Below are 15,089 nucleotides of genomic sequence, written 5' to 3'. Positions count from 1 at the left end.
ATTTAAGGCAAGAATATCTTCCCTTAGCATAGAGTGTTATGCATAATGGATAAAAAGCAGGAGGAAATGGGAAATGCTTTGGCTTGTTGTTGTGTTAGCACAGAGTGATAAAATTTAAAGTGGCATTCTCTTTAAATTGAGAAGTATTCTTATAAATATTTCTGATTAAATCTGACTTGTTTTTTAAATGAAGGAAGCAACCCTATGCTCCCTGGGAGAGCTGCTGAGGGGCCACTGGATGCTGCATGCCTCCCTCTCTGTGGGTGGGAGGGAGGTCCATGGGTGGAGGCATCCCTCTGGTGCAGCAGAAAGTTCTGCAGCTGTTGCTGTACCATCTGTGGTGCTCTACAGGCAATATGCCCCCAAATGGGTCATTTCAGGGTCATGTCAGGGGAAGTTTTGGATCCACTGGCTCCAAAGGCCCCTCCTTACCCTGAAATGCCCTTAGAAAGGCTGAAAAAGTATGCCAGCCCTGGAGCTGGCTTATTTTCTTTCTCACCGGTATCAGTGAGAGTGAAAAGTCTGAAAAGCCCAGATGGGGACGGGGGGAATGTGGAAAATCTGTTCCCCTCCCTTTTCCCTAGTCAGTGTGAGCTGGCAGGTCTTAAGAAGTAGTGCTTCCTCTATCACTGATTCTTTCTTCCCAACCCCTAGGATTACTCTGCCCATATATCTTGCCTAAGGTAATATTGGGCAATATCCAATGTGACATGGGCAGTAACGCCAATTACATTGCACTAGCGTAAGGGACCTCTAGCATAACACCCATAGCATTAGCTGACACAACGGATTTGCAGGGGAATCCCATTGTGCTAGCTAATTCTATTGGCATAGCGCTAGACGTACCTTTCTCTAGCACAACATAATTTATGTTAGCGCTCATGTCACATTGGATACTACCCATTGATACCATGTCTTGATCAATTCAAGCAATGCACAGTTGTGATGATCCCACTTAAGAGAAACTGAAGACACACATTTATTCCCTAATCCTTGCAAAACATTAATGGTCTAACAGGTTTTGTTACGTGGGCATTGAAAGTGAAAGCCGTAAATTATAGGAAACTTCTTCAAAAGCCACATGTACTTTTCTACAAAAACTAAAGGTCTGAAACAGCTAGAGATGAAAAAGTTAACATTATACTTGTACATGTTTATAGTATATGTTTGATAAAATACTTCGTCAGTATTTTAATATATATCTGTCTTTGCTTGGCAAAGGTTAATACATAATATATGTTGCAGGTTTTGACATTAAGTCATCTCATGGTGTTCTCTAATTTTTTAATTTAAATTTAGGATGCATTTGATCAAAGGCAAAGATGCCATAGATCATTATTTGGCCATGCATATCAAAGGACTGTCAAAACAAGAGGTTGCTGCGTAAGTAAGGTCTTTCTGAAGCATTTTTATACTGCAAGTTTATTGTTTTCTTTGTTTCTAGTCTTATTCATTGAAATCTAAAGTTCCTCAGGCAATTTGCTGAGAAACATGGTATTTAAAAATTAAAATTGATATTAAATAATTATGTTTCACTGCTACTTATCTTGCATATATCAAAGCATTTAGTTCAACGCCCATGTTAATTCACTGATTTACCAAAGTATTAGCACATTTGCAAAATGTAATTGTTTGCCAATAATTAAAACTATCTATTTTTCTTCCTTTGTTTTTTGAAATCCTCTCACTTAAGGCTGAAGGGGTTTTTCTCCCAAAATACTAATGTGATTTTCAGTGCTGACTCTAATGTGCACTAATTCTTTGAAAGGCACTGTCCAAAAACAGCTTGCGGGAAGTGTCATTTCACATAAAAATGACACAACAGAATTTCTACTATTTCTATATAATATTTTTAAACAGTTGTATGCATGGTAACATTTTGGTGTTGGCCTTTATCACAAATCTTTGTTCCTTTTTTGTTTGTGTCATTGAAATTAGCATATTAATTCATAGCTTTTGTTCAGGAATTGCTACTTCGGGATCAATCTCTTAGTTGTAGGCAGCATTTGCCACTGACTCATTCCATTACGAAAGAGTATCATCTCAATGCAGTCTAAATGTGATTCTTTGTTCAAGCATGAATATCTGAAGCAGTTATTCTGACATTTCCCACTCTCCCCCTCACAAATGTTCTTTGTTGTATTTAACAGTATCCTCTTATTGTGCAGGCCTATTCACCAAAGGTACCCTTTAGTAGTTTTGTCGTTAAAACCAGACAGGTGTTGTTGTTGTTTTAAAAAGAGGCTACTATTAAAAGCAAAAGAACTTTCCAAAAGCACTGGTTTGATGTAACCCATCACATGAACTCATTCTGAAGGTCCATTTCTTTGCTGGTTTGCTTGGTTCTTGTCATCTATTTAGGATTTCTGTGAAGTCCAATGCCAGAGCCTGAACTCTTGCCTCCTTGGTCTCTGGAGAAGATAGCTTCATTGGGTCCATCAATAAACTATGGAACTCTGACCCTTTGTTTCTCTCCTCGCCCTTTTTCTGGAAAGAAAACCTCTGGTGCACTCCCAAATGATTCCCTTTGATCATGCTTCTGATTGGTTAGTATGGAAGGGCAAAGAATCTCTATAATTTGGTGGGGAAATCCCTTCAAAACATTTAATGATAGATCACTAAGGCTGCAGTCGTATACAGTTACCTGAGAGTAAGTCCCAATGCATTTAGTAGGGCTTATTTCAGAGTATGTATTTATGGAGATGGCACTGTAAATTGTAAAGTGCAGGAACAAGTTCTAGAGCACACTGCGCTATTCCTCTTGTCCATTTTTATTATTATGGGGCTACAGCAAATTCAAGAACAAAGGTGGGGATACAGTGGGACCCTGTTCAAGTGCTGCTTTTGCAGAAGGGAAGTTGCAAAAGTAGATTGAAATACAGCATTGGGGACTAATGCTCGAAAAACAATTTCAAAGGTTCTTTGCGCAAAGTTGTGCTGTCCTTTTAAGCCTGGGCAAAATAAAGATTGCAAAGTATTTTGAGCACTGTAAATTAAAAACTGATAAATGATTATAGAAGAACTAGGTCAGAGTTTTGTTCTTTTAGTTAGAACAAAAGAAGGCAATAGTACTTGCTGGTGGAGCAAGTTTAGTTTCATTTATGTCATCTATCAGGTCAGTCATCTTTACTTACATCCTGATTTTAAAAATATTAAATCATTTACAATATACAATACAGATATAGAAAAAAAATCGGATAAGTTGATACTGTTTTCCAGAGAAAGAGAGAGAGGAATCCTTAATAAAATGAGATGTAATTCCAGGGATACTAAATTCTCCAGACAGTGTCCATAAGATAAATACATATAACTTGGGGATGGTGCAGTGGAGAAATAACTGCTGAAGTTGCCTTTGTTTTAGAAATCTACAAAACTTTAGTACAAGAAGAATGGAAGACTGTTAATATCCAAGCAATTGCAATTCAGCATATGGTTAGGAAAGTTGTGCCAGCCTTCCTTTGTGGTATGATGGGTGAAATGCTATACATGTCTTCCTAGAAGTAAGACCCATTGCATTCAATGGGACTTGCTCCCAGGTAAATGTGTAAAGGTTTGCAGACTTAGAGGGGCTTCCTCATATTATATTGAAATATCTAAAATGAGGTCTTTTTGAAAATGAATTTCTAGAATCAGAAATGCACAACTTTCCTCCCAAATCTGTATGCAGTGGATGTCTACCTAGTAATTTTCTTATTGAAAAACAAATTACATGTGGGCTAAGAGGGGAAAGCTGATTATGCTAAGCAGATTTTTTAAGACTTAAGGACTGACAGCTATTAAACTCAGGACCATAGTTTACTTTTGAAAATAATTTGAATTTGCTAAATGAACAAATTAAAAAACAAACCAACAAATCCATGACTAAGACATCAGGAAGAGTGTGTGTGTACAGATGTACAAAACTAAGGGCAGTTCACATATAACCTGGTTATAAAAGCTACAAGGCAAGGGAGCAAGCCTTAGACTTCCGAATCCTCTTCCGCTTTATGTAGACTCTTAATGTGAACTGGGGCCTAAGCATTAGATGCCTTCTCAGGTAGGCCCTGCCTACTGAATATACCTCCCTATATTGAAATATTTACAGTGCAAACCCATACAGGTCTTCTCAGAAAATCTGTTCTGTCTCCTGCACCCATCCCTAGCCCACTCAGCTCCCTGCTACTATACTACTTTTCCGTACCTTCCTTTTATTTCTCTTACCTGCACAGATTACCAGTATGCCTTCACAGATGTCTCATAAATCTGTAAAGGCATGTTGTGGCTGCATCCTAAACACACTTACTAGAGAAACCTGTTGTAAACAGTAAGACTTCTGATTAAACATGCATGGGATTGCACTGTAAGTCACTTTAAGACCTGTGCCAGGCACCAACAAATTTAAAGCATACGGTGTGGTGTGTTCTTTTTAGAAACAACTATTTTTGAAAAGTATTTTTAAAACCCACTGAAAAATCCCAAACTGAAAGTAAACCCAACCTGCAAACATAGCTTTGGTTCATCTTTGTTGACACCCTTACTCATGTATATGAAGCTTGGAGGAACTTCAGTATGTAAAGGCAACAGCTGGAACATCTAAAAGTAATTTTAAATCTTGCTGATCATGTCAGACTATTTGATGGATACATCTATAGCTGTCTACTTCAGTTGAAATATATATATATATATATATATATATATATATATATATATATATATAAAATTTCTATCAGAAAAATAAATTATAATAAAAACAAGTGGGACCTGGAACAAAATGTTGCAGTATGGAGTCTTCCTGTTCAGTGTGCTTGCTATCTGACCAACCATGCCCTCTACCAGCATAAGTCATTCAACTCTTCCTTCACCCTGATTTTCCATTTCTGCACCCAACAATTAGTCAACATTCTGTGGCCACTGAGCACGCTTAGTCCTCATTAGGCAGTTAATGAGTTTTTTCCCCTGCTAAGGTTTTTTTTTTCCTAAAGTTTTTGTACTTCTGCAAACTTTGGAGTTCCTCTGCTCCTGCTAATACCTCCCTCTTGTGTGTGCATGGTACCATTTTGTCTGTATAAGAATCCCCACTTGGAGAATGAGTTTGCTATTATTATATAGGATGTTTTTCATAACAGGAGACATTCACAATTAAAACTTATTTTCCTCTAAATTACCTGCTGATGTGATTCTGTTCAGAAGAAAAACTATATAAACTATACACTATATTGTAAGGTACATTTTGAATTTTGTGCTACTGCTTTCAGTTTTATTATTTAAATATGTATTCTTTTTCAGTCTAAATAATTCCTAATAATCTTGCTTGTTGTGACCAAAATTCTGTGTTTTTATTAAGCACTGTTCTCTCTGAGTTACATTCTCTTCGAAAGAGAGAAGGGGAAAGACTTTTTATTCAGATCAATGGGCTCTCTACACTTTGGTTTCATTTGATATATCAGTGTAATTAGAGAAAGACAAAAGAATAGGGATGTTTGAGAAATGAATAGTTTACCTTTCATGAAAAAGCTACTGTATACACTTGTGTAATATGGAAGACTTTTCTTGAAAAGGCTAAAAAGTTATAATCAACTTCTGTACATTATGTAGAAGTTCCATTTTCTAAACTCTGCAAAAGAAAGTTTCATATTTAATGGGATATCATGAATAATTCCATTTATTATCTACTTCCTCCTTTCAAAGACATGATCTGGATAAAAGGCGGGGTGAATAATTTCAAAAAATACAATACATTTTTAATGGGAAGGTGCAAACTACAGATTCTCATGACTATTAGCAAGTGTAGAGGAAACAGAATTTTACTTGCAAAACTCATCAGATTCTTGCAAAGATGAAACACAAGACATACTTTAATAAAGAAGACCACTGAACTGAAGTTTTACTTCTTTATGTAACTTGTTGTTTTTGCTAAGTTTAGTCCTATGTTTTCTAAACCTTTCCTTTTTCAAGAGTTCAACAATACTAAGTAGGGAATAGAGGCTACAAGTAAACAACCGTGCCTTATTTAAGGTGTACACCAAGTTACTATTGAAATATTCAGTGTGTAAAATGATACAAAATGCAAGTGGGGATTTTATTGCCCTAGAACTTATAGAGTGAATCTTCTGGACTGTACACAAATCTTCTGCTTTTTAATCTAGCCTTCAGGCTGACTTTTTCTCTTAAGAATCTGTATATTATAAAAAGAAAACAATGTGGAAACCTGAAATTAATTGTAACTTTGATGTGCTGCATGTGTGGCACCTAATGTTTTTCTTTTGACGTTCCCCTTTTATAGTAGAGAAGGCCAGAAGTGGCCCAGTTCAGATACAATAAACTTTGGGCTTTCATGCCCTTCACTTATCCTCCTATTTCATGCACAAGAGGTGTTAGAACAAACCACAATTCCCTGAGTTGAGACATAGTGAGGGACTGCATTTAGTTCAAAAGTGAACGCTTTTGATGTCCTTTTGCATACTAAGGAGAAGGGGTCTGCAAGCTGGTGCAAGCTGCTTCTCTCCATGGAAAAAAAGTGGTTTGTCATTGTCTAAAAAAGGCCAGTGAAATGGATCAACAAAGAATATAAGGTCCTTTTCACCAAATCATGCCCTTAGCCTTTCATAATCAGAAGGCAAACTATGGGCATTATCCAAAGCTGTCAGTGACTTTCCACTAGCATAAACCAATGCTAGTGCAACGTCAGTTCTTACTAGGCAAAGGGAAAAAGCAGGGATTTGCTGCCATTTTTTTTCTTTGTGCCTAGCGAGTACTAATTACATTGTGCTAACATGGGTTTACGTTAGTGCAATATCATACGTTCTAGCCTGTGACATTGGATACTGCCCTTAGTTTTCAAAGTGCTACAGGACTCTTTTTTGTTTTTACTTTTGTCGAGTTACTTTGCATTAATGAAATAGATTAATAAAATACAGTGGGTTCCTTTAAGTGAACATATTTAAACTACAGAAAGATGTATTTGTCACACCAGCAAACAGAAACAGTGAAGAAGTTGATTTCGGAGAACAGCATTTTTCACCCACTGTTGACAAAGAATAACATTCCCCTCCTCAAAAAATAGCATTCTGAATTGGCTTAAGTGTTCTGATAAGAGCATTTTCCTGTGCTAATATCACTTATTCAACCCAATTCTAAACATACATAATTGAGAGTAAGTATTGTTTCTTACTGGGTCTTTCTTTCACATAATGAATATATGCCAAATAAATATATTTCAAAACATGAATTTCTATTACCTATGTTGGCAAGAAGAAACTTTTTAAATTTGCAATAATTTCATCAGTGTCTTTCTTAGGATGGTTATAATTGCTTGGTTCTTGTATTCTTGCATTAGTGATTGGGTTGCATGGTATTAAACAAAAAGGGCTGCATGTATGTATTGATTAAAACATTTTTACTGGCGTACTGTGAGTGCACACTTGATTGCACAATTCAGTTAAATACATTATTTGATAACAAAGGCAAGGCAGGACAGGAAAGAAATTGTTTACTGATCAAGGCTATAGTGCTGAAAAATGTTTGCAAATTCATATATTTAGTTTGATGTGTACTATGTGAAATGATAACTTGGTTATATCTGATAGCACATGTTTAATATAAGCATCATTGTTCTTTTTAAAATTGAATCCATAAAAATAAACAAACAAAGGAACAAGTTTATAGCTATGTAAGAGGATCAGATTTTGTTTGTAATAAAATGGTCAGAATTAAAGCATAAATATTTGGAATGACAGTATTCAGAATTCCTTAATTTCTTTTGAATCCAATAATGTAGAATGTGTGAGATATAGCATTTTACTATAATGTCTCAAAGTGTGGTGATACTGCACTAAGGCTGAAAGTGTTGTTTTTGCTTTTATGCCAACTAAAAGGGCATAAGATTTGGAAAGGAAACTGGATGCTCAGATTCAGAAGAGCATCTCTCTTTTTAATTGCTCAGTTATGAAAATAGTCAACGTAGTATGGAAGTTGAAGCAACTGTATTAAAATACTGTATTTGCGTAACAGAAAGCATTTTAATCTTATAGAGTAGAGCACTAAAACATTTAAGCAATATACAATACATAGAATTTTAAATACAGTTTATAACGGCTCATTAACTATTTAGTTTCATCAGAACTGTCTTTCAAAAATAACAGCTCCAGATTTTCTACAAGCTTAAAATTGGTCTAAGAGTACAGCATTTCAATAAGCAGTAGGTCAAGCTAAGAATAGTTTTCCTGGACATATTTCTTTAACTTACACTGGTTAAATCTTTAGCTGTTGAGCCATCCCTGGTATACCACCCATGTATTATGGCCTGCTAGGTACTCAGATAAACAATGGGCAGTATCCAGTGCTGTCATAGTGCTAGAACTAACCACATAGCACTAGTGTAATCCAATGCTAGTGCAATTTCATTAGTGCTTGCTAGGCAAAGGGAAAAAGAAGTGACTTGGCAAAATCACTGCTTTTTCCTTTGCTAGCAAGCATTAATGACATTGCACTAGTGTTGGTTTATGCTAGCACAACGTCATTAGAGTTAGTGCTGTGACAGCATTAGATACTTCCCCATATGTTTCTAAAGTAGTTTTTATCTAGCACCTGCCTGACTGGCCGGTATGTTATGGGGGCAGGGGCCACAAGCTTTATGCTCTTAACAAGCCCTCTTTAACTAGAAACATTGTGTTTTTTATTATGTCAGTGTTAACTTGTAAAGCAGTACTTGGTAGTTTCTTCAGGCAGAGGCCCTAATGGAGTGCAGTTGAGGTCTCCTAATAGAAGAGGCAAAGGCCAGCTCCTATGGAAGATAGGGCAACAGGAACTGACTTGCTCAGGCATTTCTCAGGTGAGAGATAAAGTGGCAGAGATCAGCACCTCTTCTTGCAGCTTCATTTATATCCCCTGCTGCTGGCTTCCTCCTACCTTTTTTGGTCCTGCCTTTTGAATCCTCAGGTTCTGCTTCTGGTCCCAAAGTGGCCAATCATTATGGAGATAGATTTTTTGAAACCTTGCTGAGCTTTTGCCTGGGTGTGGTTCTCCATCATCGAATACATCAACTGAAGATCCCCTTGGGCCTTGCTCATGTCTGGACTCCTCTTTCCATCATTGACTTGGGCAGCTTGCAGGGTCACAGTCAAGCAACATTACACTACTCTTCCATCTTTCTGGGAGTAATAAATAAATAAACCCAAGCCAAACCATAATCCTTTGGGGGCCCAAGGAGATTATTCTTCCTGACCTGTTTATTCAGAAATCAGCCTTACTTCATAATAATTTTTATTAGAAAATCACAAGCTAAATATGGGAGGAACAGGACTGAAGATTTGTTTCAAACCACCAGGAGCAGTTTGAAGTCAACTAGAGGGGGCAGGACATCTCACTGGGGAGCACAGCGTATGAAGAAAGCCCTGTACTGAAAGATATTTGTGTCTGTTGAAGAGTTCTTTTTTACAGGCCTGCCTTCCTCTCCCTCATGCCAGGAGAACCAAAGCCTCCACCTTAAACTAGGAATGGCATATCAAAATTATATACAATTGTGTTATAACATTTGCCATAAAATGTCTTTGCAGTGTCATAACTTCACAGTTTTTAACAGTTACTGCATTATTTTTGGAGTAATCAGACAATTCATTGCTTTATAATTCCAGAAATAATCACTTCGTAGGCTTGGTTCGCTTAGATATTCAAAGTGGGTGCAAACCACATCCCATTGAGGTAAATAAGAAAACTCCCATTGATGTTATAGTTGAGGATGCATTTAATTATATTTTGTATTGGCTTTTGCTCACCAATTTGTTATTGTTACAGTGGGCATTGCTTTAGTACCAAGATTTTTAAAATAAATGAATATTATTTATACATAAAACAATATACAGTATATCAATATTTAATACAATCAATGTGCACACTAAATTACTATCAATCTGTCACATCAAATTATCTGAGAAATAACAAGATTTAAGTGCAATATTACTAAATTTCCAGCAGATGCCCCCAGAGGCCATTCTACCTATTGAAAAGCTGTGGAGTTGTTTTAAACACTAAAATCTGTGAATTTTGTTGGCTCATAGAACAATATACTATGGGTAGAATTTTCAAGTTGGAACAGGCAGTGTGGTTATAATGAACAGGTTGCTAACTCTTGCAATTTGAACATAAATTCTCATCACAAATATGTTATTGGAGATGGTCAATGTAAGATTTTTAAAGTCAGAATCTCACTTGTACACACACTGTGTCAGCAGGTGTTTTTACATTTGGTCACAACCTGCACTTCAGAGGCCAGATTATCCCAATTCTTCATTTAAATAAGTATATATGAATTGAGATGAGCATTTCATAAATAGCACACAAATGCATCTGAACATCTGATTGTTCAAATATAACCAGTGTGTTCTCTAAACCTTTAAGAGTAAATCAGGTTATACTTCTCACGTATTAACAGATTTCAGTCTCATCATGTTAGACAGTGTGAGCTAATATTGGGGCTATGTATAAACACTTCCCATTCTATCTACTTTAGATTTGTGTTAAGCAGTAACATTAATATTATGTTAAGTAATCAATAAATATCATGGGGATAATTTAAGCAATTTATTTTACTAAGGATGAAATCCTTAGTAAGATGGTTACCTGGGAGTCGATCCCATTGAACTCAGAGTGGCTCAGTTCTGAGTAGACATGTAGAGGCTTGCACTGTAAGTTTTTAAATTAATCCATACATTAGAGGCAGTAAAGGCATTAAAATGTAAACCTCATGTGTAGGGTGGGATGGTGGGACATATCATAGCTATAAATTGGCCAAACAGTTGCCCCATAAGAAGGCTGATCTATTCTTTATTGCAGATCTTATGTTTACCACTTGGAAAGAGGCCTCATTGAGAGATGGCTGGAATTGGACCTTATTAGTCTTAGCTATGATATCTGTCCTCATAAAACAAATAACTGCATTTTCTTATTAAGGATGATACCAATGTGCCTCCTGCCTTTTACTTGGGTTCTTTAAATATTAAACCAGAAGCACAGGGAGAAAGCCCCTAGAAAAGTTATATGGCCTGGTAGAATGTAGAGCCAATATTGGTGTTTATGTTATGTCATATTTGGCTCCGCAGCCACTCCATATGAAATGCAGGTGGCAACATGGAAACCAGCACAGTCATTATGGATGCCATGTAGCAATGTGGTATCACTGGAAATACACATCTGATGCAAAAAATAGCCCATGCAGATGTGCTTCTTTAACGATGCTGCATGTGTCATTATGACTTGAAGAATACAAAATGCACCACTTCCTATGAGTCCTTTAGAACAGTTTGTTTTCAATGTGCTTTAGCTGTGATATACCAAATGACTTTGCCTCTGCTAAGCAAATCTGTTTTTCTTATTCACGTACATTCTTCCTCTTCCTATCTTTTTTCCTAGTCTGAATTGTCCTTTCTTTTCTCATGCTCATTTTGCTTATTGTATTGATAGGATTACATCACTGTCTTTTTCTGCTTCTATAGATATTTCATTCAGCCACCTATTTTTAGTTCTTTTTTGCTCATAACTGTATCTGATATTGCTTCCCTCCTTTCTTCTTATGTTACCATATGCTCTTCTGACCCTGTTCATTTCTTTGAAAAGCTCTAGGTCCTCCATTTTTTTCTGTTGATAATTTTTCAATGTATCACTTTCTCCGTCTTCTTTTGTTACTGCTTTTAAATCGCCTGTGCCATTTAAAAAGATCCCTTTGAACCTTCTGATTTAGTCAACTATCTGTATTATGTTTCCTTCTGTTTCTAAGCTTCTTGAGCACCTGGTCCTTTTCCAGTGTCTGGCTTTTTTTCCCTTCAGAATTCTATTTTGATTCCCTTCCAATTGGATTTCCATTAGCATCGCTTTAGTGAAACTGCTTTCACTCCAATTTTAAAAATATTTTCTTAGCTAAATCTTACTCATTCTCTCCTTCTCTTAGAGCTCTTGCCTGCTTTTAGATATTATAGATCACTGTGTTGTATTCTGTTCTTGCCTTAGGTTTTTGCAATCTTGTCTTGCTCGCTTTTTGTTCTTACTTTCCTTTTTCTGATTTTAAAGGCCTTCTGCCTGGCCTCCCTGTTTCTTATCAACCAGTGTTGCATGAGCCAAGACCCAGAATTGAACACTGCTGCCGCAGAAGAGAAGTCCTGGGACATCAAGGACCCTGAAAATGGAAATGTTCTGTCCTTAGCCCATGTCACTGAGGCAGCTCCTTTTGCAGAGATTTCCGTTGGTAAAGAAGAGGAAGAATATGCTTTCTCAATCCCCTGTCCCCAGTAATATTTCCCTGGCAACATTCTCATGCACCAAAGACTTCTTCTGAAATTTGGTGGTTCCACTTCTACTACTGTGACAGTCCCAGAGGCAGCACAAGATATACAATCCCTGCTAGGATAAAATGGAGAGGAGGAGGACCATGTAAGCTGCCTTGGGAGGAAAAAAAGACAGACTATAAATATAGTAATCCTAGTACTAATAATAATAAAATAAATGTTGCAGAAGTGGAGTATGACCCATTTAGTAGAGTATCTGGGTGAAGTCTAGAACAAAGACCTTACAGAGCAGTGCTGCAGACCTAGGGATGTTAGAGAATTCCACTGTGGACTCCAATGAGGCCAGATTCTAAAGAATCCGGCCCCTCGGTGTCCGTGGCGGAATGGACCACCCACCTCCACCACCCCGTGAAGTTGCCCCGGAACGGATCTTACCTGCCACCGGCCGGGTCCAGTCTGTCCGCTGCCAGTCTGTGGAAGAAAATGGCATCCAGCGTAGCGGACACCATTTATGTCCCTTCTCTTTGCCATGATAGGCTATGTAAAGATTTACGTAGCCTATCACAGCAAAAAGACAGAAGTCCGCCAGCAGCTCCACGGACTCACCACGGAGCGGAGCCAGCTGGCAAGGATTCCAGGGGGGAGAGACGGATTGCCTCCCCCCCCCCCGTGGACCCTGCATGGACTCCAAGTAAGGGGGTTTTGTACATCCCTATGCAGACCAGTAATGGAGCAGAACTCGAGGTTACTGGTAGGGCTGTGCATGGACCCACCCGCTCCGCTTCGGATGTGACTCTGCTTCAGGGTGATTCGGACCCCCTCTGGTCCAACTCGGATCCAGATCTGGAGCGAGATTCAGACAGCTGGATCACTCATTTTTGATGTTTTCCCATTGACCTGCATGGGAAAACACAAATGGCCATACGTTTTTCACTTTCTACAGTATATACATGACATTTGGGGAACTCCCCGCCCCCTTGGAGGGCATCTCTCCTGGCCAACTTCAGGCAGTTTTGCCCAGTGGTTGCTGCGCTGGGTGCAGCTAAGTTTGATTTTTTCCACAAAAACTCTCAAAGCAAAGAGCTGTACCTCATCCCCGGTTTCACAGAAGTGCCTGGAATCATCTGGACTGCCCTCTTCCCACCCCCCATGGAGGACATCTCTATATTTAATTTTCTTTTAAGGAAAACACATAAAGTTCAATAAATACAGGATAGCGGAGGAGGAGAGATGTTAAGAGCCAAGAGCAAGCAAAGAATAGAAAAAAACACTTTTATGTTTTTGGAGGATCAAGCCAGAAAAAACACAGTTCACTTCTGAACTGCGGGGGTGGGGGAGTCAAAAAATAAGGTGAGGCACAAGCTGGCTGCTATATTTCCTTATTTTAGAATTTAGAAAGAAAGGAAAAACTAAATGGTTGAATAATAATTAAAGGGGCGGGAGGGACAGAGGAACAAGCCCAGAGGTAAATGTTTGTTTTGTAAGTTTTGCCCTGACGGCAGCTTGTTCTGTTATTCCTTCCTCCTCTATTCTTTCTTTCCTAGATTTTTAAAAACACAGTCCTATCTAGACTTTTAAAACAAACACAGCCCTCTCCAGAGGCCCCAATGGAATGGCAGGGGAAGGGGTGGAGCAAAGGAATGAGAAAAAAACAAGCAAGCTAATAATAATTACTAATTGTTTGTTTTTAACAATCAAGGAAAGACAGAGTTAGATAGAGATAGATACAGAATGAATGAGTTGGAATAGAACAAGGCAGATGCAGCAACTGCCAACCTTAGAAAAGAAATGTACGCAGCCCTCTCCCGAGTCCGAACTGACCAACGCAAACAATGGAACGGCGGGGGGGGGGAGTGAAGAACAAGTGAGCTAACTACCTACTACTAACTGTTTGTTTCTAACAATGAAGGAAAGACAAATCTCAATGGAGAAGAAAGAAGAAACTGCAATGTGTGCATGCGCACACACCCCAGATCTAACCAGACAAACAGCCCTCTCCCAACCAACCACCTCATGCAATAAACAAACACAGACTTTTGCCAAAATATATATACCCCCCCTCCTCCACCACTGTTTCTGATTGGAGACTGCTGGATTAAGCTTAGCCCTAGAGTTCCAATTTGCTAAAGCACACTCCCTCCCCCTCCTCCTCCTCCTGTCCATCTGTGTGATCTTTAGAAGTTGATACATTTTGGAGACAGCCTGTCTCGGCTGCTCAGAAAGCATAAGTAGAGCTACGAATCTCAGAGCAGATGAGGCGCCACATGGAGGGGGTGCTTCGCTTAGTGGTGCCTTGGTGCTGGGCTGATCCGCTGCATATCACGCCGAGGAACCTCCAAAACAACCCACTTTACCTTTGGGCTTATTTATTTATTTATTTATTTATTTCATTTCTATACCGCCCAATAGCCGAAGCTCTCTGGGCGGTTCACAAAAATTAAAACCAAACAACACACAATAAAACAATTTAAAATATATAGAACATTAAAACCACAATATAACAATACAACCACAATAAAACCTAGCAGCAGTGCAGGAGTTTAAAATACAGATTTAAAACAGCAAAGATAAAAATTTAGAAAGCTAAAATGCTAAAATGCCTGGGAAAATAAAAAGGTCTTCACCTGGCACCGAAAGGAATACAATGTAGGCGCCAAGTGAACCTCACTAGGGAGCTCATTCCAGAGCCGGGGTGCCACAACATAAAAAGCCCTCCTCCTAGTTGCCACCCGCCTCACTTCCTTTGGCAGGGGCTCATGGAGAAGGGCCGCTGACGATGATCTTAAGGTCCGGGCAGGCACATATGGGAGGAGGCGATCCTTCAGGTAACCTGGC

At 38.4% G+C, this 15,089-nt stretch overlaps 1 protein-coding gene across 4 annotated transcripts in view; it reads left to right on the top strand.

Moving 5' to 3' along the window:
• Positions 1-15,089, top strand: part of TTC29 (tetratricopeptide repeat domain 29) — a 157,252-nt gene that overhangs the window by 17,577 nt on the left and 124,586 nt on the right. For all 4 annotated transcript variants that reach the window (XM_084860273.1, XM_084860274.1, XM_084860271.1 and 1 more), the window contains exon 4: positions 1,300-1,383. In XM_084860273.1, coding sequence (XP_084716399.1) covers positions 1,300-1,383 — 84 coding nt within the window. The remainder of the gene's footprint in view (positions 1-1,299; positions 1,384-15,089) is intronic.

This window comes from Heloderma suspectum, chromosome 5, assembly GCF_057233095.1.
Source record: "Heloderma suspectum isolate Gila_16-S chromosome 5, 16-S_ref, whole genome shotgun sequence".
Lineage (NCBI taxonomy): Eukaryota > Metazoa > Chordata > Lepidosauria > Squamata > Helodermatidae > Heloderma > Heloderma suspectum.
This window is presented reverse-complemented; position numbering and strand designations above follow the sequence as displayed.